The sequence below is a fragment of the Desmodus rotundus genome, chromosome 4 (assembly GCF_022682495.2).
Source record: "Desmodus rotundus isolate HL8 chromosome 4, HLdesRot8A.1, whole genome shotgun sequence".
NCBI lineage: Eukaryota > Metazoa > Chordata > Mammalia > Chiroptera > Phyllostomidae > Desmodus > Desmodus rotundus.
The window spans coordinates 58,243,029-58,267,144 of NC_071390.1; the positions used below are offsets into that span (position 1 = coordinate 58,243,029).

General features: G+C 47.4%; 1 protein-coding gene across 4 annotated transcripts; it reads left to right on the forward strand.

Moving 5' to 3' along the window:
- The first annotated feature begins 1,455 nt into the window (after window positions 1–1,455).
- On the forward strand, window positions 1,456–22,666 carry PRXL2A (peroxiredoxin like 2A). Of its 4 annotated transcripts, none has more exons than XM_024561350.4 (6): window positions 1,456–1,648; window positions 12,921–13,083; window positions 14,805–14,896; window positions 18,218–18,358; window positions 19,010–19,174; window positions 21,904–22,666. In XM_024561350.4, the coding sequence occupies exons 2-6, from the start codon at window positions 12,939–12,941 to the stop codon at window positions 22,015–22,017; spliced, it is 657 nt and encodes a 218-aa protein (XP_024417118.1). In that variant the 5' UTR covers window positions 1,456–1,648; window positions 12,921–12,938; the 3' UTR covers window positions 22,018–22,666. The 4 variants fall into 4 exon arrangements, with proteins under 4 accessions (XP_024417118.1, XP_024417117.1, XP_045052046.1 ...); XM_024561349.3 differs by having other exon boundaries at window positions 1,510–1,648; window positions 12,904–13,083; XM_045196111.2 differs by lacking the exon at window positions 1,456–1,648 and adding an exon at window positions 8,444–8,523.
- Window positions 22,667–24,116: the final 1,450 nt, after the last annotated feature.

Below are 24,116 nucleotides of genomic sequence, written 5' to 3' on the forward strand. Positions count from 1 at the left end.
TTCACAGGATAAGGAGGAATGACGCAGGAGTGAGAAAGGACCTCTAAGTCAGGGGTCCCCAACCCTCTGGGCGGTGGACTGGTACCAGTCTGTGGCCTGTTAGGAACTGGGTCGCACAGCAGGAGGTGAGCGGTGGGCAGCCTGGAGTAGAGAGCTTCATTGGCATTGCTGCCTGAATTCTGCCTCCTGTCCCCCTTCCCCACATCAGTCCCTGGTGCCCAAAATTTGGGGAATGGTTGCTCTGAGTCTAAAGGGTAAGTTGCCTTCTTATGACTGTGCCCATATTGTATCAAATTATCAATATACCAAACACCTTTGGGCCTTCAGATCAAATACCTGGTGCTGTAAGAAGCCTGCATGATCACTCAAGCTTAACCCTCTCACCCCTAATCTACAAACAACCTCTGTTTCACCACACTTCCCAAGTACGTCTCTGTGCTGGCCTTGGGCCAGGCCCTGGGGTCCCAAATGTGAAGCAAAGGATCTCACAGTCTGGTTAAGGAGAGTACTCTTGAATAGACTCTATAGGTCCATAAGTTTAAAAGGAACCTGGAGACTGAGTGGGAGTTCAGGGAGGTAGATGGGGGAAGTCTTTGGACTTGTACACCAGTAGGCGGTTCCCGGGAAGAGTGGGAGAGGGTATTGCAGACAGATGGCCACCTGTGACCAGTGGAGGTGTCAGCCCTGCTCTGCCACTTCATGGTACACTGCCCTATGACTGATCAAACTGTTGTCCCAGTGACATTTTAAGTGTTGTATTATGAATCAGTTCTACCTATTTCTGAAAAGGTGTTCTCTCAATGACCTATTTTTATAAAACAGTGTGGACGCAATATATGAGTAAATGAGTGAATGAATGGATGAATGAGTGGGGGCCAAACTAGAACACGTTACTCAAAATCTGAGAGGAGTGGGCAACATCCCAGGAGCCAGTGCTCCAGGCCGCCCCTCACCACCGTCTGCCTACTGACTAGCATTTCTGGATGAAAGAGAAGGTGGGACAGGGTCAGAGGCTGGCAATTCTGAAGCCATTCCTAAATATCAAATGCATTGGTCCTAAGGATTTCTCTTACCGATAAACACCGCCCCCCCCCCAAAAAAAAACACATCAAAAACCTGCTCTGAGGACTGAAAGGTGACCACCGTCTTCAGCCACAGGATAGGTGTGTCCAGATCCAATTAGGTGAGTCCTTTTGCTCCAAAAAGGGCATCTAAGTTAAGAATCAGAAGTCTAGTGTCACCACTCGCGAAGGACTGAACGAAGCTAGAGCTCTGAGAACGAGGGACCCCATTATAACTATCCTTAGGCCCTTAGGGCCTCGGAGGCCCCTTAGGGCCGTACCACCACCTCCTGGACCGCCACCAGCAGTGCCAAAGAGCTGCGGTGGGCACTGAGCCAGAACTCCTCCCACCACGCGCGGGTGGGGGGGCAGGTCACGTGGGGCGACAGGGCTCCGGCGCAGGCGCGAACCTGCGCAGGCGCCGGGTGCACCCCTGTACCCATGGGGCCGGAGAGAATTTGGTGCTCCATCTCCCCGCATCGGGTGCAAGAGAAAGCGGGCGGGAGGGAAGCACAGCCAGGACGAGTAACACACAGGGCTCTGCGAGGCACGTGACCTCTGTGAAGGTGGGCTCCGCCTCCGCGCAGGTGAGGAAACTGAGGCAAAGCTGGGTCGGCCGTGCGCGGATTGATTAGCTGCGGGTTAATTTTGTCCTCCTGTCAGGCGAGTCCACAGCGGAGAGGGGAAGCCCCTTCGGAACCCGCAGGGCGCGGCCGCACCTGCCGGGAACCGAGGTGGCCCCAACTTCTTTCAGAGGAGGACGCCTGCTCTTGGCTCCGCGGCGCTGGTCCGCCCGCCCCTGCGCGCTGTGGTCAGTGGAAAAACCCCATGTTTGGGGTCAGAGACCCAGAGCTGGGAGCGGCGCCTCTGACTCGCAAGGAGCCCCTGTCTGTCTACCCCGCCAGCAGGCTTTGAGCGAGGCAGATAGATGGCACTGACCTGCCTGAATTTCCCTGACAAAGAACCGAGAAAAGGGCTTTTGCCTTGGCGCGTCAGTCCCACGGGGGCCGAGCCCTGGGAGGGTCTGCGGGGCTGCCAGGGGTTCTCGAGCAGAACGGCTTGGAGGTGAGCGGGTGTAGCCTGAGGGACTTGGCGACCTCTTCCCTCTACTTGCATAGCGTCATGTGTTTTATGGGACCACGGTATCTAGCTTTTTCAGAACCTTATAGGCACCTGTTTGCCTCCCTTCCCAAAAGGTTATAAACTCCTGACACAATTGGAAAGAGCCCTAGTATACATTTTAAAACACTAGACTGAAGTCTAGGAATGAAAAGCCAAACAAGGCACCAATCCTTGAGGTTCTTGTAGGGACCGGGAGGTGAAGGAGATGGAAAGATGGTTAAGACCCAGCCTGAAAGGGACTGGGGGGGTGCACACCCATAGCGTCCAAAAGCCGAACTGGGTCAGGCCCATCTGATTCTGAGCCTCTTTTCTTTACCACACCATGCTCTTTCCACAGCTCAATTACCTAAACCTCAGTTTAGTTACTGTTTATTTTTTTAATTTTAATGTATTTTCCTTTGATCTTGGCAGGTGAATAAAAAAGGTGAATAATTATTTAGGATTTATTTTGAAAAGTATTGGCCAAGAGCCAGCCTGTATAGTCTTGGATGCTCCTGCTGTGGCCCAGCCTTGGAGACTGACAATTGGGATTCAAAATGTGAACCCTGACTCCTTGAAACTTCCCAGTCATCAGAAACCCTTCATTTTGTATACAAACAACATTTTAGGGGCAGTTGTTGACTAATCTAGAAAGTAGTAAGAATTATACCTCACAGTGATGTCACTCTTTGAAAGGTAGCTTGCAAAGCACCATCTATGCATTTAATCCTTTGATTCTTACCCCTTGTCAGAAGGCTGTGCAAAAGAGGGGCAGATGGGAAGATATTTGGGGGGGGTGGGCTCTGTAGCTTCAGGATCACTGATCAGAGGAAAGGACCTCTCCTAGCCCCACATTCCTCCCTCACCCACGGCAGTGTTTCAGAGTTTCTCAGTAGCTTATGTCCTCTTATTCTGATGTCAGCGTCTGTTCAGGAAGTTCTGAATCTGGCCTCTGAGAGGCAGGCTGGGCCAGAGCTAGGCAGCTCATTGCAAATGGCTACTTCTATGATACTTAAGGACAAGGGTGGGTGGGAGCATATTCCCTAGTGCTCTTGGGGCCCTGGGTGTCTGTGTCACCAGGCTGCATAACTGGCATTTTCAAGCCTGTGTTGTTATCATTAAGAATTGAGAGGACCTTTGTTACTGTGGGTCAGAGAGATGCACAATGGCTTCTCAGCTGAGAATGAACAAGGTGACCCTAATGAAAACATTTGACTTTGGATTATACAAAGAATTGGGCTTAGAAAAGGCTGTGCTCTCTCTAGCTACCAGATCCCCAGACCCTGTTCAGGAGCAATGTTGCTTTCAGCCTTCTTCAGGCCAGTGAGTAGACTTCAGAACTTGTAGGCCAGCCCGCCTTCCTGAGCCCTGACCTTCCACACTGTTCTAGCCTCTGCAGGAGTGTCCAATGAAGGATAAACAGTCATAGGCTAGGAGTTGGGGATCCCAGCACAGTGATGGACCAGCCCTCCCCCATGTGACCTTGCACTAGCTAGCCCCTTCTCTATGCCGTAGTTTCCTTCTTTGCTCAGTTGAAGAAGGGACTGAACTAGAGCTCTCAGGGGAAGAGAGGGGGGACAGAGCAGAGCAAAGAAGGGAGATGAGGCATCCTTTCGAGGCTTGTTCACTGAGGGCCTGAGGCAAGGAGGCCCATGTGCACCTTTAGTTACCTCTGTTTCCTTCAACACCCCTTTCTTCCTTCTACCCTGACTGTGCCTCAGCCAGCTCATTCTGAGGAGGGAGGATTCCCTGGGTGGGGCTGAACTGGGCAGGTGTACCCTCAATGTTTAGAATATGATGCTGTCTATACTTGTATCAGGCATGAATTATCCACCCAGTGATGGTACTTTGTGTTTTGTTTTGTTTTAATTATATTTTATTATGCTATTACAGTTGTCCTGATTTTCCCTTTTGCCCTCCTCCACCTAGTGGCCCCTACTCCCTGAGCAGGTGATGCCTCCACCATTGTTCATGTCCACGGGTGATGCATATAGGTTCTTTGGCTACTCCTTTTCTTATACTTCTTTATATCCCAATGGCTGTTCTGTAACTACCTATTTGTACTTCTTAATCCCCTCGCCTCTTCACCCATTCTCCCCTTCCCGCTCCCATGTGGCAACCTTCCAGTAACTAACTTCTTTTCTCTTGCTTTTAAGAGTCTCTCTTTAGCTTTAACCTTTGGCCTTTTAATAATGATGTGTCTTGGAGTGGGCCTCCTTGCATCCATCATAATTGGGACTTTCTGCACTCCCTGGACTTGCATGTCTATCTCCTCCACCAAATTAGGGAAGTTTTCTTTCACTGTTTTTTTCATATAGATTTCCAATTTATTGCTCTTTCTCTTCTCCTTCTGGCAGCCCTATGAAGTGAATGAATGTTGGACCTCTTAAAGTTGTCCCAGAGGCTGTTTATACCGTCCTCATTTTTTTGGATTCTTTTTACTTCTTGTTCTGTGTGGTTGTTTTTTGCTTCCATATGTTCCAAATCATTGATTTGATTCTCAGCTTCATGCACTCTACTGTTGTTTCCCTGCAAATTGTTCTTCAGTTAGTGTATCCTTTGTTTCTGACTGGGACTTTTTTATGCTGCTGAGGTGCTCACTGAGTTTCTTGAGCATCCTTATAAAACAGTGTTTTCAACTGTGCATCTGATTGCTCATTTCCACCTCGTTTAGCTCTTTTTCTGGAGTTTTGACCTGTTCTTTCAATTAGGCCATGTTTCTTTGTCATGTCATTTTGGCAGCCTCCCTGTGTTTGTTTCTGTGTATTTGGTAGAGCTTCTTTGTCTCCATGTCTGGGTAGCATGACCTAATATAGTAGGTGTCTTATAGGGTTCAGTGGCACAGCCTCCCCATCACCCAAGCTACACCCTTCATGTGGGCTGAGTACAGCCTCCCCTTGTAGCTGAGCCTTGATTGCTGTTGGCAGATCAATGGGAGGGATTTACCCAGGCCGGTCAGCTGCAATGACTGGCTGTGACCGCTGACCACCAACCTCTGCCCTCCATGGAGGATCAGCTGAGCAGGGGCAGGGTGGTGGTGCTCCAACATGGTCTATAGTTGTCCATGAGGTGTGTTGGCCCAGAGGTTTCCCAGGTGGTGCAGGCCAAGGTCAGCCCCCACCTGTGTTTTTCCTGGGGCACCCTGCCTGAGCTGTAAAGCCATCTAAGATGGCTGCTCCTTGTGCTGGGCTTGGAGATTCCCAGGTGAAGCCAAGCTGTGACTCTAATCTGGCTGCTACTTGGCCTCACTGAAGCCAGCTGTTGCTTGTTTGATAGGATTTAGGAGCCAAGACCAGCCATTCTTATGGAGAAACAGCTTGGGTGAGCCCTTAAGCTGGGTGAGGTAGAGTCTCTATGGATCTCCAAGGTGGGTCACAGTATTAGCCAGGTTGATGGAGTCTCAGTTATGGCACCAGCCTACTGGCTTTGAGCTCAGCAAAAGGATAATGGCCTCTGCTCACCTCGATGCCACGCTTCAGTCTCTCTCTGATGCCCTTCAAGCTGTCACCCCAGTGCTGGAGCTCAGAGGAAGTGAGTCTGAGTAGGTGAGACTGTGTTTGGGTTCCCCGGGAGGAACTGCTTAGGGCTCCAGCAGCCTCCTCCACCAGCTCAATCCCTACTGGCTTTCACAGTCAGAAGTCGTGGGGACTTATCTTCCTGACATTGGAATGGGCTGGGAGCCTAGTGTGGGTCTGGGACTCCTCGCTCCCCAGATATCCCTCCTGAATTTTTTTTTAAACATTTTACTTATTTATTTTTAGAGAGAGGGTGAGGGAGGGAGAAAGAAAGGGAGAGATACATCAGTGTGTGGTTGCTTTGGGCATCCCCTACTCCCTAGTACGACAGTTCGACAGGGAACAGGTGACCCTTTGGTCGCAGGCCAGGGCTCAATCCACTGAGCCACACTAGCCAGGGCACCCTTCCTGAGTTTTTATCCACGTTGGTCTGGGGCCAGCCTGTTCCACATCGGTGTCCATGCCTGCACCCCTCCTACCAGTCTGGATGGATGTGGTTTCTTCAATTCTGTAGTTGTCAGACTTCCATTCAACTCAATTTCTGATGTTCCTGAGTGATGGTGGTTCTATATTTTCGTTGTAATTTTGATGTGTTTGTGTGAAGAGGCAAGCTATGTCTGCCTACATCGACATCTTGACCGGAAACCCCTCCAATTATATTTTTTGATACTTTGTTTTATTAAGACTTTTTCAGTTCCTGTGCATAGACGGTCTCTTGAATAGGCAGGAGTTAGGCCTGGGGAAGCAGGGAGTGAGAATGCACGTCCAGCAAGAGAGTAGTAGTAGCAGGTGTTCCCACAGCTTTCTGGATGTCAGATTCCCGGAGTTGCAGTCATGTGGTACTTTAGTGTCTTTGGATGTCAGAACTGAGATAACCTCATAGGTTTCCTAGGTCCTTCCTCTGCGTGTACAGATGAGAGACCCAGGCCCAGAGTACCTTTAGAGCCTGTGTTGGATTGCCCTTCCAGTGAGCAGTTGAGCTAGGACCCAACCTAAAGTTACCTAAACCCTCCCTGGCTAGTGTGGCTCAGTGGATTGATTGCCAGCCCGCGAACCAAAGGGTCGCCTGTTAGTGATTCCCTGTCAAAGCACATGCCTGGATTGTGGGCCAGGTTCCTGGTGGGGGGCATGTGAGAGGCAACTACACATCAATGTTTCTCTCCCTGTCTTTCTTCCTCCCTTCCCCTTTCTCTAAAAATAAACAAAATCTTTAAAAAAAATAATTTACCTAAACCCCAGGCTTGAGTATTTTCTTCAAGGTCATGCCAACACTGAAATTTGGTTTCTACAAATTAGTTGCAACTCTGCCTCACTGTGAAGTTTAAAGAGTAAAATTTAAATCATGTCATTAGATATTTAATGCCTGCTAATTATCAGGACTTCTGTTAAGTGCTGGAGATGCAGAAATGAATAAGACAGTGGCCCCTGCCCTCATATTGGTCCAACATATTGCATAGACAGACATGTAAAGAACTCAAATACATTAAGTCCATTTGCTTATGCAGTGTGCAAAGATATATGTGTGTTTGCATACGTATGCACACTATATAATGAGAGATGAGGAAGCAGTCAGTTGTTCGGGCTTTCCAGAAAGGCTTTGGAGAGAAAGTGTGACTTGCTCTGGGCCTTTACCTAGTTGGCATGGATGGGGAGCATGTTCTGGGTAAAGGAAACAACAGGTGCAACAGTGTGGAGCCTAACAAAACCTGTTCTAGTCCTTGTACATTGAGTGATCTGACAAGGCTCTGAAGGTGACAGGGATGAGGCTGAATGATGGGCTGAAGTTAAGCTCTGAAGGGCTCCATCGACACACTGAGGAGTTCATGGTGGGGGTCCAAAAGCAAGGGAAAGAGGCGATCAGGTCAGTGTGTTCAGTCACTCTGGCTAGAACTAGTTGTAGAGGACCTGACTAGAGCTAACCCAAGCTCAGCTGTGTAGTACTGAAATGGGCCAGGTACAACCTGGGCATGGACAGCAGCAGTGAGGTTAAGAAGAGGATGAGTGGCAAACACATTTTCCTCACTGATTGGATGTGGGCTGCAAGGGTGAAAGAAGTAAGTGACTCTCCATTTCTGGCTTGAGCAGTTGGCTAAATGTTGTGTCATTCACTGAGATAGGGAACTCCGGAAGAGAAACTGACTTTAGTGGAGGTCACTTATGGACATAATGCAACAGAGATATCCTACAGAATACACAAGTGGAAACTGAGTCAGGAACAGCAATAGAACCTGGAAGTCAATTCCAAGGTGGTAAATGAAGTGCTGGAACTTGGGGAAGTTGCCCAGGAAGGGAGTGTGGGTTGAAAGGAGCCACTTAAGTGGCAGAAAAAGAAGGGAAGGCGAATGAAGTAAAGAAGAGATAGCAGATGAAGGACCTCAGTAGTACCGGCTGACTTCCTGGGTATGGGTGAAGAATGGGGCAAGGTACAGGCTGCACAAGCAGCCACAGAGAAAGAGTGGCTTTGATTTTAGTTATTGTGACACATGGGCTAAAGGGCTTCACTTCATTAGACCACACCGGATAGCAGAGAGGGAGTCTGTTGGCACTTGACAAATGTTACCATTTGCATGACTGCAGATGACTCAAACTTTGCTCAAGTTTTTGAAGGGCTGGGGGCCTTGGCAGCTTTCCATTTTGATATTTTTCTGGAAATTGACTATTGGCAGCTGCAGGAGCCCCAGGGTTGCTGGGTGACCTGGTCCTGCCCATAAAGTGAGTGAGCTTTACGCCATAGGCAGGACTCTAGAGCTCCGCCCTCAGCCCCTCCCTCGCTGCCTGATCCTTATTCCTGCCTGCTCACTGGGTTAGCTCTCTTAGCAGAAGCAGGAGTGTGGACGCTTTGAAAGGTGAGTGGTTTGTTCCCAGGTTTGAATTGCCCAAGGTTGGGGATGAGGGACCATGTTGCAGGAAGGGAAGATACCTGTGAAGCTCTGGGCTGCAGGGAAGAAATACTCTGTAAATTAAAATGGGGAGGAGAGGGTAGAGTTATGATGAAGAACCAAGAATGTGCAGGCTCCAGAGTGAGCTGTTTATCAGAGTCACAGGATTGTCACTGGGGAGCCTTAGCATTCACCTTGTCCAATTCCATCATTTCGGAGTTGAGGAAGATGGGGAGGGGTGAGAGAGCTGTGGTGGTGGAAGCAATCCAGCTTGACCTAGGGATCCTAGCTGGGTCTCCTCCCCCAGCACCATGCTCTTCCCAACCAGAGCTGCCAGTCTGAGCTGCCACAGCTGTTGTTAGTTTGGGGTCTTATCACACGTCACCTTCTTGTGTGGGAGAGGACAGAGCAGATAAGTCCCACAGTGGAGAACTGAATGCTGTGGCTGTGTCAGGTGGGGGACAACTGGTCTGTAAATAACCTTGCTATTTTTCCTTAAGTGAAGGGGCCGAAAGGGAGGGAAGAGAAGGGACATCTGTCATATGGTAAATTTCCTTTAGAGTAAACATGGTTTGACTATTTAATGACAGAAAAAATGAGTTGATCTTTTAAAATTCTCTTTAAGATAAAGGGGATGGTACCCCTTGACCTCCAGAGACCCACAAATGAATGTGGGGAGAGGCAAAGTATGACAGTAGAAAGACCACAAGCTTTGGAGTCCTGGTAGTCGGGCTCCAGGTAGCCACACTGGGGAAGGTATTGAATGTCTCTGAACTTCAGTGTTGTCAGCTACAAAATAGAATAATCTCTGCATCATAAGACTGTTCAGTGAATGAAATTAGGCCGTGCATGTTGAGTGACACTAAGTTACTGCTGGCCTTGCTGTATTTCTTGTTAGTAGCCTTAGAGACCCGTGTGAAATTCATTGTTCTATTAGATATTAAGAGTCCTTCCTCTCATCCTCTTTATTTTTTCAAATTATATTTTATTGATTATGCTATTACAGTTGTCGTGATTTTTCCACTTGGCCTCCCTCCCCCCAGCACCACCCACTCCCTCAGGCAATCCTCCACCATTGTTCATGTCCACAGGTGATGCATATAGGTTCTTTGGCTACTCCTTTTCCTGTACTTCTTTATATCTCAATGGCTATTCTGTAACTACCTATTTGTACTTCTTAATCCCCTCGCCTCTTCACCCATTCTCCCCTTCCCACTCCCATGTGGCAACCTTCCCGTAACTAACTTCTTTTCTCTTGCTTTTAAGAGTCTCTCTTTAGCTTTAACCTTTGGCCTTTTAATAATGATGTGTCTTGGAGTGGGCCTCCTTGCATCCATCATAATTGGGACTCTCTGCACTCCCTGGACTTGCATGTCTATCTCCTCCACCAAATTAGGGAAGTTTTCTTTCACTGTTTTTTCATATAGATTTCCAATTTATTGCTCTTTCTCTTCTCCTTCTGGCAGCCCTATGAAGTGAATGAATGTTGGACCTCTTAAAGTTGTCCCAGAGGCTGTTTATACCGTCCTCATTTTTTTTGGATTCTTTTTACTTCTTGTTCTGTGTGGTTGTTTTTTGCTTCCATATGTTCCAAATCATTGATTTGATTCTCAGCTTCATGCACTCTACTGTTGTTTCCCTGCAAATTGTTCTTCAGTTAGTGTATCCTTTGTTTCTGACTGGGACTTTTTTTATGCTGCTGAGGAGCTCACTGAGTTTCTTGAGCATCCTTATAAAACAGTGTTTTCAACTGTGCATCTGATTGCTCATCTCCACCTCGTTTAGCTCTTTTTCTGGAGTTTTGACCTGTTCTTTCAATTAGGCCATGTTTCTTTGTCATGTCATTTTGGCAGCCTCCCTGTGTTTGTTTCTGTGTATTTGGTAGAGCTTCTTTGTCTCCATGTCTGGTTAGCATGACTTAATATAGTAGGTGTCCTATAGGGTCCAGTGGCACAGCCTCCCCATCACCCAAGCTACACCCTTCATGTGGGCTAAGTACAGCCTCCCCTTGTAGCTGAGCCTTGATTGCTGTTGGCAGATCAATGGGAGGGATTTACCCAGGCCAGTCAGCTGCAAGGACTGGCTGTGACCCCTGACCACCAACCTCTGCCCTGCATGGAGGATCAGCTGAGCAGGGGCAGGGTGGTGGTGCTCCAACATGGTCTGTAGCTGTCCATGGGGTGTGTTGGCCCAGAGGTTTCCCAGGTGGTGCAGGCCAAGGTCAGCTTGAGGATGAGGTCCACACCCCGCTCACACTTTCTGGATCACAGCCAGAGGTGGAGGTGGGGTGCTCAACAGTGCCCCTAGTGGCTTTGGAGCCCATGTCTTATACTTTACCTCTTGAACTTGAGGTAGGGCCTGTGGGACAAGAACTTTGCATTTTCAGAGTGCCTTCAGCACTGACATCCACACCCATCCAGCCTGCTGCTTCCCAGGTTTATTCAGCTGGGCCTGACACAATTCTTGCATCCTACACTCTGGGTCCTACTTCAGCTCCAAAGACACTTCCTTCTGGGTGCTTCTATGGCTGCCCAGAGCAGATGTAACAGCTCTCAGCCCTGCACTGCCATAGCTCCATGTTCGTACCTTTCCCAAGGTGCCTTACCTTTCCTCTTGAATTCCTATTATCCTTGTACTAGGCTTGTATCTCCTGAGGATTATATATCATTTAGTTTTATATTTGACTAAATTGCCATTTATTAGATCTGTGTTGGAAATATTTGGAAATAAATATTGAGTCTGGTTGAGTCTGATTCCCTTGTACTCTTGAGCAAACAGGCTGAATGCTTGTTTATGGAGCTTGTTTGCCTCTAAGAATAGCTGTGGTGTGTTGGAAGGCTGTGGAGCTGACTTTTAGGGTCACTAGACTTCCTGAAGTGCACTGATGTGTTTCAGGAGTTGAAGCAATTCCTTTTGTAGGATAGATGTCAGCTGGCCTTTGAGTACTGATGTGGAAATGTTATCAGGTCTGTAATCAGAGACTGTGCCATGTGCTCCTGAATCATACACACATGTCAGAAATCCAGGGATGTTTTGGAAGTGCATAAAGGTATAGCAGTTGTTCCAGACACTGGGGGATGTCTTGTTTACAGCAAGCAGGTGAGAGCTGTGGTTTTCCTCCTAATTGTTTTGTGCACTGTAATCCAATTATGTGTAACTTTGCTACGTAAAAGAGTTGGAAGCCTGCCCATGGGAGGCTCTTTCCTGCTTGGCCCCAGGACTTTGTTCTTCCACAAGTCGTCATCTTCCTCATTCAGTGGTACTGAATTAAGTTCAGCACACATTTATAGAGAGCCCGCTGTATACCAGACAAGCACTGTGCTAGGCACAGGAGGTTCAGGGATAAACTGAGGAGCAGAGTCAAAGAAGAGAAAACTGGCAGATAGGTCCAAATCTTGTGTGGAGCACATTAGACAGATACAGGCACAGTACCAAGGTCGGGGTGAATAAACACCTTTGGGCTGGGAGTGGGGATAGGCAGAGCATCCAGGAAGACTTCTTGAAGAGGTGCCTGGGTCTTAAGAATAGACAAATGGGGTAGGGCGTTCCAAGCATAGTTGCAGAGCTGTGTTCCTGTCTTTGGCTGTCACCATCCCTGCACTCCCACAGTGAGCTGAGTCAACAGAAGTCAGGGCCTTAAGGGCCCTGCTTTCCAAGGCCAGCCTGCCCTTGGGGCCAACCAAACACAAAAGTCCTGAATTCTTTGCCCCAAGACAGTGCTTCTCAGATGTTAATGTGCATGTGAATCACTTGCCAGATCTGATTAAAATACAGTTTATGATTCCTTAGTTCTGAGATACGGCTTGAGATTTCTGCGTTTCTACATGCCGCCAATGCTGCCAGTCCGTGAGACCACATTTTGAGTAGTGAGGTTATAAGAAACCTCTTCCAGCTTGAGTCCCTCACATCAGAGATAGCATAGCAGCATACCTTCCCCCAACACACACACTGGCCCTCCCTTTTCTCCCCCTTCCCTAATATACAGAGATGCCAAATTCTCCTTAAATGCTGTTTTCATTTGGTCATTCCCACCCTGACCCAGATGAGCACCACAGAGCTGGGGGGCTGCAGCCTTGGGCATGGGCAAGAGAAGAGGAAGAGAAGCACCTAAGAGGGCTGTAATCTCTCTGTCATCACTCTTGACTCACTGGTGAGCTCCTGGAGGCAGGAGCCTCCTTGTAGTGAAAGGTGCTCAGCAGCCCTCCTCCAGTCCCATCTCTACTGCTCCCACTCCCCTTGCCTCTGGTCTCCTGGTGGCTGCCCAACTGGAGCCTTGCACTTTGGGAGGTCAGATTCCAGCTGTCTTGTGAGAACAGTAACGTCGTCTTCCTTCCTCTCAATCTCCAGAAATGTCTTTCCTCCAGGATCCAAGTTTCTTCACCATGGGGATGTGGTCGATTGGTGCAGGGGCCCTGGGGGCTGCCGCCCTGGCACTGTTGCTGGCCAACACGGACATATTTCTGTCTAAGCCGCAGCAAGCAACCCTGGAGTATCTGGAAGAAATAGAACTGAAAACACTGGAGAAGGGTAAGCAGTGGCCCCTCTGGTCTCAGTACTTTTCTGGGGCACTGGGATGCAGGCTTACTTAATTTTTTTCTTTGTAAAATAACCTTTTTTAATTGAAAAAGTAATATAACAACATTAGGAAAATATAATAATACTTTTTAAATGACTGATAATTCCATTACCCTAACAATAATCATTTTTATTTTTGCGCCTCTTTTGCATATTATTATATATTTGTGATCTGAGTGTATGTGATATTTTACAGTTTAGCTTTTTCTTACTAAAATAATTTTTCATTTTCTGTTTCTCTAACTATAATGATAATTGCTCCATAACATTTAGTAATATTGTACCACTGCTTACTAAACCAATCATTCCAGAGTATGTTCTAAAGAATTTGGGCTTCTAGATCTTCAGAAAATAGGAGCTCCCAAGTCAAATAAGTTTGAGAAACACTGTGTGTCCAATTCTGTGTTCCTGGTGCTCAGCACAGGGATTTGCTCGTTGAAAGGAGGTTTCTGAGTTGTTACTGGTACAGGCATGGCCAGCCCCCACATGTGGTGAGTGGGGCTGAAGCACATGGGGGGACCACAGTCGCACTTTTAGAATGGACCTGCCTGTCTCCCTCTTCTTGGGGAGCCCCTTGGAGTCCCTAGAGGACAGCTGAGAGCCATGCATTTCTGTGGCTCCATTGGGAGCTCCATTGCTTCACTGCTCTTGGCACTGGATCTGTGGCTTGGGGGGATTTCTTTTATGCTGATAGTGTGAGTATAGTTGGCATGTGAGTTGGGTGAAACTTGGGCTCACTGCCTGGGAGGTCTCTAGGTTGGCCCCTCAAACGGAGGCTGTTGTCATCTGTTCAGTAAATGAGGAAGTTTGTCAACAGAAGGCAGGGACTGTGACTGATTTGTGATGTAGGTCACCTTTCTAAGGGGCTAAGAAGTCCTGTAGAGACAACTGTTGTGCTTTGTGTAACCCAGGGATTCCCAGTCTCACTCCCTGCCCCCACACCCCATTTTTAATATAATATCCCTCAGGGACGTGGAACCCTCTGAAAAATGTTAAAATAATAAGGTTTCATACTTAATGACTCCTCACTAACTCTGTTATCAGACACTGTAGTGAGCACTTACATATCCATCTGTTAATACTCCCTGCAGCCCAGTGCTAAACATCTGCATTTACAAATGAAGAAACTGAGGTTCAGGGGGGAGACACACCATGTCCAAGGTCACACAGCGAGATGCAGAGTCACTCTGCCCCGGGAACCAGGGAACCCGGCTTGACTGCAACTGCAGTGTTACCCAAACATTTCCTCATTAGGTGTCTTCTCCCCTCCCCTGTGGATAATGCTGTAGTTTACATACTTAGGGTAAGTTTTTTGTTTTGTTTTTTTTCTGTTGATTTAATCCCTTTGAGTACTTTTTTAAGAGTTGGGGTTTTCTTAGGTACATTTTTCCAGAAATGTTTTAATTTGGGATATTCAAGTTTGCAAATAGATTTTTATGGAGGAGAGGCATTCTGGGTATATAATAGGATCCTCACACTATATTGATTTTCCTCAGAGGGTGACTATTTCCTGTCTCTGTTTCCCGTTTGCTTTTTCCACATGTGAAATGCCTGTCCAGGTCCTCTGGTAGGCCTGGTACCATCTATGAACTGCTGAGCAGTCAGGGTGGGGTGGGGCAGGGCAGGGCAGGGATGGGCGGAGGTGATACTGAATGTCCTTTTTTTCTCCCCAGAACCAAGGACTTTCAAAGCAAAGGAGCTCTGGGAAAAGAATGGAGCTGTGATTATGGCTGTGCGGAGGCCAGGCTGTTTTCTCTGTCGAGAGGTGAGTACCTTTGAAGAACTGGTTGGAGAAAATGGTCCTAGCAAGTGGGGGGCCAGCGCATTCCCAGCCTGGATCAAGGACCTGTAGGCCCGTGTTAGCCTTTGATCAGCACTAGTCCATTTTTTTGGTATTTGCTTTTAAGTATTTCTTTGACTTTGTTTCTGTTCACTTAGTCACTCACCGTATCCTGGGGTTAGCAACACACTTCACTCTCCTTTGTTACTCTGAAACCCGTGCACTTTTGTAACATTTGTGTCCTGGACTGTCTTCCTCTTGAATCAAGGATGGGGACCGGGTCCCATTGTGTGTTCCTAATGCTTAGCACAGGGATTTGCTCATTGAAAGGAGGTGTCTAGGTTGTTACTGGTACAGGCATGGCCAGCCCCTACCTGCAGAGTGGCTGCAGCACATGGAGGACCACAAGGTCACACTTGTAGAACAGACCTGCCTGTCTCCTTCTCCTTAGGGAGCCCCTACAGTTGCTGGTGGACAGCTGAGAGCTACATATTTCTGTGGGGGAGCTCCATTGCCTCACTGTGCTCCTGGTATTGAATCTGTAGCTCGGGGAGATTTCAGTCATGCTGATAGTGTGGGTGTAGTTGTCATGAGAGTTTGGTGAAAGTTGGGGCCCACTGACTGGGCAGTCTCCAGGTTGGCCCCTCAGAGGGAAGCCATCGTTGTCTGCTCAATAAGTGAGGAAGTTGTCAGGGGAAGGCAAGATCCAGCCTTGTCACTTTACAGATAGGTAAACTGAGGGCCAGAATGGTTTGGTCACACAAGTTAGTCGGTGGCAGAGGATCCAGGTTCTGAGATCACTGGCCAGCCTGGGGGAGAACTGGGAATGACACCTCTCTTGAGACAACTGTGCTTCTCAAGTAGTGGCCTTGGCCCCATGCAAGTTTTCATCCGTATCCCTCTTGTTGTCCTTCCTGACCCTGAAGAATTTCTTTCAGCCTTGCAGATCTCTCCCCAGCTTGTGTGGTTGGGCTGGCAAAGAAGCTACTTAGTGACATGATGCCCTGCTGTACCTTACATTCAGGGCACTGTCATGACCGCTACTTCATTTATTCCTCACCATACTCCTGGAAAATAGAGTTTGTTGTTAGTCACGTTTTATAGAGGAGGAAACTGAGGTGCAAAGGTTATAGCAAAGTCATACTGCTGTGGGAGGTTATTAACTTCCTGTTGCTGCTGTCACAAATTATCACAAACTCAGTGGCTTTAAACAATACACATTTATTATCTTACAGTTCTACAGGTCAGAATTCGAAAATGGGTCTCATTGAGGATTTCTCCTGGAGGGTGTAGGAGACAAACGGTTTCCTTGCTTCTTCCAGCTTTAGGGGTGTGTGCAGGCCTTGGCTTGCAGCCCCTTCCTCCATGAGTAAAGCCAGCAATGGCTGGTCAAGTCTTTCTCACATTGCAGGGCATGACACGACTTTGCACTTTCCTCTTCCACATTTAAGGACTTGTGATTCCACACAGGAACCACCTAGATAATGCAGGATAATCTCCTTTAAGATCAGCAGACTGGCAATCTAAATTTCATCTGCTGCCTTAACTCCCCCTGGCCTTGTAATGACACATATTCATAGGTTTCTGGGAATCAGGATATGGACCTCCTCAGAGGGTGTTTGTTATTCTGCCTGCCACAGCTGAAGGTCAGAGCTTTTGATTCCACCTCTGCGATACCTCTGAATACCAACGTGGAGGCCTGTTGTGACTTGATTTCTCAAGAGCAGTTAAACCCAAAAGGTTCCAAGAGCAACTGCTGCATGTAGTTACAACTTATTTCCTGTGCTCTGGTCTCTGCCCTGGCAGAGCCTTTTGCAGAAACCTATGTTTCTAAGAGCATGGTCAGATGGTAGTCTGAGCTATTTTGAGTGGCCTGTGGAGGACGCATGTGATTGTCCTCCTCATGGCTTTGTCCAGTGAACACTCAGAGTAAAGAGCCCAGGAAAACTGAGTTAAACTTTCATTTCACACACAGGTGGTCTTTGACCATATCAAGCCTGTGGTCCTCTCTGCTCTAGGGCCAAACTTGCCACTCACGAAAGCTCTTGATGAAAGCATTGTGATGAATCCTGCTTTGTTAGCCATCCCTTTTTGTTCTGTTCTAGAAAATAAATAAAAACTAACGTAGTTGCCACTATACAACAAACAATGTGTGTGTATTGGAGGCAAGTGGACTGCATTTGAAAGAATTTCTTGCTATTTCTTTATTCCAACACCAAATGTAAAGAAGGAATTTGTTCTTAACTTCGAAGCCTTACCATGCACAGGCAGTTTCATTTAGTCATCCAGTGTGCAGTTCATGAGTGCCCAGGATGTCTGTACTTCTCAGCTCATCTGCTTTCTTCTCATTGTCTACCTTCACCTTCAGATCTTCCCCCCGGTGTCTAGTGCCTTCTGTATATTCAGCCGTGAGGCTGGCACTGAGGGATACAAGAAATGGGAGACATAGTTTCTAACTAGGAGACACACTTAGGAACTTAGGACACAATGTTCAGCAGTGATAACACACAGACTCAGTACAGAAAGTTACCAAGCAGGAAAGATTGGATATGCACAGAGAATCAGGTCTTTGCTCCAGGCTGGACTGGCCATGAATAACAGTTTAGAATAGAGATCCTTTCCTGGAGGGTGGGGTTTGAGCTGGAGAAAGAGGGTTATTGCAGTGAGGGGAAGCTAGCCGAGCAAAGGTATGGGGGCAGCTCTCCCCATGGCCTGCATGGAGGTCGTCCCATAGGCCTGCGTGCTTTCCTGGCCTCTGCAGGGAAGGGGCTGCAGTTATAGGGGTGTCCAATCCATGGCCCACCACAAAGTCGTAAATTTACTTAAAACCTTTTTTTTGCTCATCAATTTTCATTAGTGTTTCTGTATTTAATATTTGGCCCAAGGCAACTCTTCTTCTTCCTTGTGGCCCAGAGATGCCAAAAGGTTGGATACCCCTGGTAGAAGAGTTAGGAGAGAAGCATCATAGCTAGGAGTAGAGCACCATGTTTGGTACAATCTCTTAGTTAGTGGATGCTCCCTGGGCAGTGCTTAGGACAGCCATAACAGGGTCCCAATGTCTGCTTCCCACCAAGGAGAACAGAAGAAGCCTGTGCTGAGGATGGGACCTGACACCCTATACTGAGGCCTAGTACCCAGCTGGCACAGTGTTAGGCTGGGCTACACAAGCCTTAATTGTTTCTGGCATTTTGTTTTTTTGTTCTCTACACTCAGTGCCAGCCATGCACTGAGCCTGTGGGACACGGGGTGTTGGTTGGCCACAGATCCACAGATGTATATGCCCCTGACCTTCCCTGTTTTCTGCAGGAAGCTGCAGAACTGTCCTCCCTGAAGCCCAAGTTGGATGAACTGGGTATCCCTCTCTACGCAGTGGTGAAGGAGCAGATCAAAACTGAAGTGGAGGACTTCCAGCCTTATTTCAAGGGAAAAATCTTCCTGGATGAAAAGGTACATGTGCTGTGAGCCTGTCAGACACAGACTGGTGGAGATTGTGCTTAGGTGCAGAGAGTTTGGTACCCTAGGGTGAGTCTGTCCTGGAGTTGGAGGCTGGGCTGGGTACCCCTTCAACTGCCCTGAACTTGCAGTGGCCTTCCCAGCCCTCTGAGCTTAGCTTGATTGGACACTGAAAAGCTGTCCTGTCAAGTATTAATTGAGCCCTTCCTGAATTGTCACTTGGGAATGAGAGTCTAGGAAGTAGCTGAAACTACATTGGGTTTTCCCCACCACGCAGGTGGGGGCCCAGCACAAGCCCCTGCCCCTTAATTTACTGCAGTTGTATTTCTTTCCCCTCTGCTCTCACCTCTGCAGAATATAGGACTGTAATCATCCTGTCAGGAACAAGAACCCTGTATGTCTCTAGCAGTAGGTTAGAGTCAGAGCCGAAGGCTGGCTGGGTCAGGCCTGCCTCCAGGTCGGCAGCTGTTTCCTCGGGCAGTTGAGAGTGCCCCTGGGTGGGGCTGCTTGTGTGTTGTGGGCAGGACACGGACCAGCAGGCTTTGAGTCTTTGTCTGAAAATCAGTGCCCTGCTGGGAACCTTTCCTTCCTGGGGAAGGCAGGCACACAGCCTGCTCATGGGGTCTGTCCTCCTCGCTGCTACAGAAAATGTTCTACGGCCCGCAAAAGCGGAAGATGATGTTCATGGGATTTGTCCGGCTGGGTGTCTGGAACAACTTCTTCCGGGCCTGGAATGGAGGCTTCTCTGGGAACCTAGAAGGCGAAGGCTTCATCCTCGGGGGAGTTTTTGTACTGGGATCAGGAAAGCAGGTAAATTCCTAGTGTTCACATGTGAGCCTGTAGTTGTTGGTGTCTGTGAGCATGAGACCCTGATGGGGTGGTGACTTTCCCTACTCAGTCTCCCAGTCTTCCTTCCAGAAAGCGAGGGAACATGAGGGAGGGAAAGGGAGAGAAATTGTCATTCATCACACATCTTCTCATTCTTCATAGTAGCGTCATGAGGTTGTTACAGTTTTGCAGGCAAGGTGAGTGCTGCACCCAGGAGCACAGCTCATCAGTGGCCCTGCTGGGGCCTGAACCCAGGTGTTCTGATGTCAAGTTCTGTTTTCTGTACTTGAACAAAAATGTGTTTTTTTTCTGTCAAAAATGTACTTCTTTGCAGTGTTCCCAGGTCATCAAAGATGGACAGTAAAGAAAAGTGAAGGGGAAAGAAGGATTTAAAACAGGCCAAGTTAGGGAAAGGAGCAAGGAGATGTGGGGAGACCGATCTTTTCACTGTGTGGGTCCTGGTGTCAGAGCTGTCCCTGGAGGGGTAACAGAATTCTCATTGCACGGGCTGTCTTGGGCCCTGGCTATGAGCATCCAGGGTAACTTGGGCCTAGGGGAAGGTGTAGGGAGATGAGGGCCCAGGGGGCAGGTGGGTGGGTACTCCCTGTCAGACCATGGGCAGCCAGGAGCCATGGTGGTTCCCCTGTGCTGGAGGGCAGTGCCAGGAGCAGCCAGGAGGACGCAGGGCAGGGATGGGGTAAAGCAGATGCAGCCTTGAGGACCTGGCAGGAGGACCCAGAGACTGGGTTCTTGACTTCTAGGCTGCTCTCTGACATCCTTAGCGTGACATGAACACTTGGCCTCATCTATGAAAAGACAGGGTTGTCTGCAGAGGTGGATCTCACTGCAAACATTGATGATTACAGAGTACTCTTCCTAATTTGGGAGGAATAAAAGCTAGTGGGAATAGAATTTGAAGCTTTATTTGTAATCTCTTCCTGTAAAGCTGCTATTACTGGTCTGTATTAGAATCTAGTATGAATTGGTCTCTGATTGAACATAAACCTATTTGCTCACTTTCTGCTAACTATCAAAATGTCATAGTGGTAGTGTCTGCCAGTGAGGGCCTGCCTTCTCACAGTGCTCCTGTACACGATCTCTTGTCTTCTTCACAGCCAGTCTGGGGTGTTAGGTATTTTTATTCCCATCTACATGTATGGAAGTAGGCCTAGACATATGAAAAACAGGCAAAAATACACAGCTGGTAAGTGGAAATGAAACTCAGATCTGTCCTGCTCCAGAAACCGTGCCCCTCCCTCACCCATAGCCGCTCTTTAGGAATGGTTCCCAGAGACCCCTTCCAGATGTCCTTGCACTTGGGTAGGCCACTTGCTTATAGGATTGCTCAGCCTCATCCCACTCTGGCACTCTGGGGTTCCTTCCCCCTCCCTATCTCTGCCTTCCCTCAGCCTCCAGGGCAGGGCTTGGCTTATCTGCCAGCCTACTCTTGCCTGGAATGACTCAGTTGGTGCTTACGGGCCCCCCAAGCCTGGCTGGCATGCCCTGGTGTTGCTAGGTGTGGTGTTTGGCTTTGTTGGTGCTCCCTAGAGCTCCTGCCTTCTTCCTTCCTCCTGGAAGGCTGACTGCCTTGGCAGAGCTTCGGGACTGGCTTCCAAGTTTCTTTGGAGCAGCGTTTGCGGCCCCACTGTGCCAGGTGCCATGCAGTGGGGATTTTCTTTGTATTAACCTTTAAAGCATAATTACTTTAATGAAGTAATGTATTTTCCACATAAATAAATTGAAAACGAAGCAGTAGAAGATAGGGAGAGCTATTCTCTATAAGCTCAGCCACCACGGACAACCTGTTAGAACAGAGCTAAGCCGAGAGGCCTTTTGTTTTCAAAACACAGTATCTTACCAAGCTAGATTTTTTTTCCTTTCACAGTATATTATGAACATATTCCCATGTCATTTATACTCTTCCTCAGGATTTTTAATGTCTGCATTCTGCCTCATTGGGCAAGTCAGTACAGTTTCCTGACCAGCTTCCCTGTACTCACCACAGTGTGGTGAGACTTTTTGTTTCCTTTAAAGTATTTATAAATAATGGCACAATGACAGCTGTTTATTTATTTATTTTTTTAATTTAAGATGCATTCCCAGATGTCATGGGCCAAAGAACTCTTTAACAGGGATTTCTTGATTCTGATCACAAACACGTTTTCTCTTTCTTACCACTTCACAATACTTGGGGTATCCTGTGTCTTAGGGCATTTTTCATCACAGTATCAGAGGTGAGGGGCTCCCAGTTTCTTAGGAAAACTTATGTGAAAAGAGGGTCTCCCTTTTCAGATGGTCATTCAACGCCTGCCAAAGGCTGACATCTGAGCTCCACGTCCACACCCTCAGGCTTATTCAGTTCCCTCTGCCAGGGAATGCTTTTTTACGTCACTTCTACCTGTAGACATCCTGGTTACCTCTCCTGCTTTATCATCTGTGAAGCCTTCCTGGATTGCCCAGTGAAATTTTATCACTCCTAACTTCCTGCTCCCAAAAAAAGCTGCTTGTACAGTCCAAAGATTGTGATGTAGCTGTACCCTGATCTCCCTTCCCCCAAAGACTAAATTCCTCAAGGGAAGTGCCAGGCCCAATTCTGGTCTCTGTGTCCTGCTGCTGGAGGACAGGCCTTAACAGGTAGCTGCCGCTCAGTATCTGTCCCCTGACCTTATGACTCAGAATGAGTATTGATGTTCCCTCCCCTTTCCTTTTAGGGCATTCTTCTCGAGCACCGAGAAAAAGAATTTGGAGATAAAGTAAACCCATCTTCTGTTCTGGAAGCTGCTAGAAAAGTCAAACCACAGACTTCAGCCTCAGAGAAGAAGTGATTGTATGAAACTGCCCAGCTCTGGGATACCTCGGGGCACTCACCTATCTGTGTTCACAAGATGTTTGCACTCGTGTCGTCTCTGAAGGGTTGGAAACCCACTCATGCCATATTTTCAGTGTAGATCATTAAGGTATTTTAATACTGTACTCTGTTTAGGCTCAGTAAGATAAAGTAACCCCCAGAGAAGACTGATAAAAATCTAAGAAATGAGTGAGGGATATTACAGCTAAACCTGGAAAATATGAGGCTTAAAGTTGACTGGTGTACCTCATTACAAATGTGTATGGTGTTTGAGGTGCTGTTATTTGAAATAAGTTTTATTTTCTTCTCTTTAAAAATCTAAGAAAAGTTGATGGTTGACTAGAAGATTAAGGTTATAAGGTTTTTTGCTTGTGTATTTTCTACTAATTTACTACATACTGTTGAAGTAATACTTACATAAAGCACATGTACTTGCATACATGTGCTTTGGATGGCTTGATAAAGATAGATTGTAAAATTAAATCTGTTTTTTGTTTTTCATTCTGACCTCAGAGGTTTGTTTTTCTAGAAGAAATGATCATCTCTGGCTCTAATAAAATTATGCATCAGAAATTGCCTGTAATACAAGTTTTTCTGGTAAAGCTAATAAAAAAAATTTATCATAATGATGGTTGACTTAAAATCATCTGTGCCAAATACACTGACTGTGAAAAATCAGTGTTCTCCGTGTGTATGGGTTGAGGTGACTGGTCGAGGACTGAGATGGTGACTAGGTCTGGCTTCATGTGTGCACAGGCCTGTAAAGGGCCGGGCTTCTGCAGACTGGAGGGAATACTGTTCAGTGCTTGAACTGGGTCAGTACAGTGACTATGATCCCTGGGACTCCAGCTACTGACAGGATAACTCAGATGAGAATTCTTTGTTCCTGGAAGACACTGGATCCTGAAATGGCTAAAGAAGAGTGGCCCCTATAAGGATACTGTAGCAATGGGTGCATAAAGAGAAACCTTATTATGACTTCCTTCACCAACTGTTTTACTCCTGATTAGTATGGCATTATGGAAAACCACACTGAGTCATGAGATGTGTTTAAGTTCTAGTTTAACCATGTGACTTCAAGCAAAGCTCTGGCCCTCAGCTCTCTCACTAGTAAAACGAGCATTATAATTCCTGTCTTTATCAGGTCTGTTTATTAGACATCATTGAGGAATTGATAAATATTATAGAATAGTGCTTCTCAAACTTTAATGTACATGCAGATCACCTGAGGATCTTGTTAAAATGGAGACACTAGTTAAAGTCAGTAAAGACAGATTTTACTCAGTAATGAGTGTAGTAGGGAGGCCTCAATACAAAACTGGGCTCTGTGCAGAGGTGACTGGAATTTTAAAGGGAGAGTGAAGGAGTGGGGAGGGGGAACAAGCAGGGGCTTGAGCGGAGTCAAGGTGGTGGAAAATTACAAAGAGCGGGTTGAGGACCTTGGTCAATGTGATTAGGCTATCTGTGTCTGCTAACTGGGTAACTTACCACATTAGGCTTCTCCCCTCCCACTAGAGAGTGGGAGATGGAGCTTTATCTGCCCTGGTGATTATATTTCAAAGGGAAGGCTCCCGGGTCCTTGAGAAAGAAAGACACTCTGGGTTCCAGGAGACACAAACTTACACAGCTCAAAAAGAGAGGATTTACAATTGTAAGGGTTTTTTGTTTGTTTCTGTTTTTAAGTGAATGCCCTTAAGAAAGGGAGGTCAGGGACCTACAGTCAGGTCTTTGGTTAGAACCAACTAAATTCTTTTGCCAGGCTTGAGCTTTCCCCTGCAGGGGGCTCAAGGGAGGGCTCGGTCTTCCCAGGGAAACAGCCTTGAGCTGCTGGGAACTATCCTAGTATTTGTTCAAGTCTTGTAGTGTAGGAGGTGGAAAAAATCTTTTGTGTGGAAACTTTCACAGTTCTCAAGACCAGAGAGTCTACATTTCTAACAAGCTCCAGAGGATATTGACAGTCTACTGGTCTAAGGCCCACACTTTGAGAAGAGAAGCAAGAATTTCAGTGACACTACAGATCAAAGACATTCATATCTGTGGGCTTTGGGCTTAAAGCTTCAGCAAGTCTCTGACAAA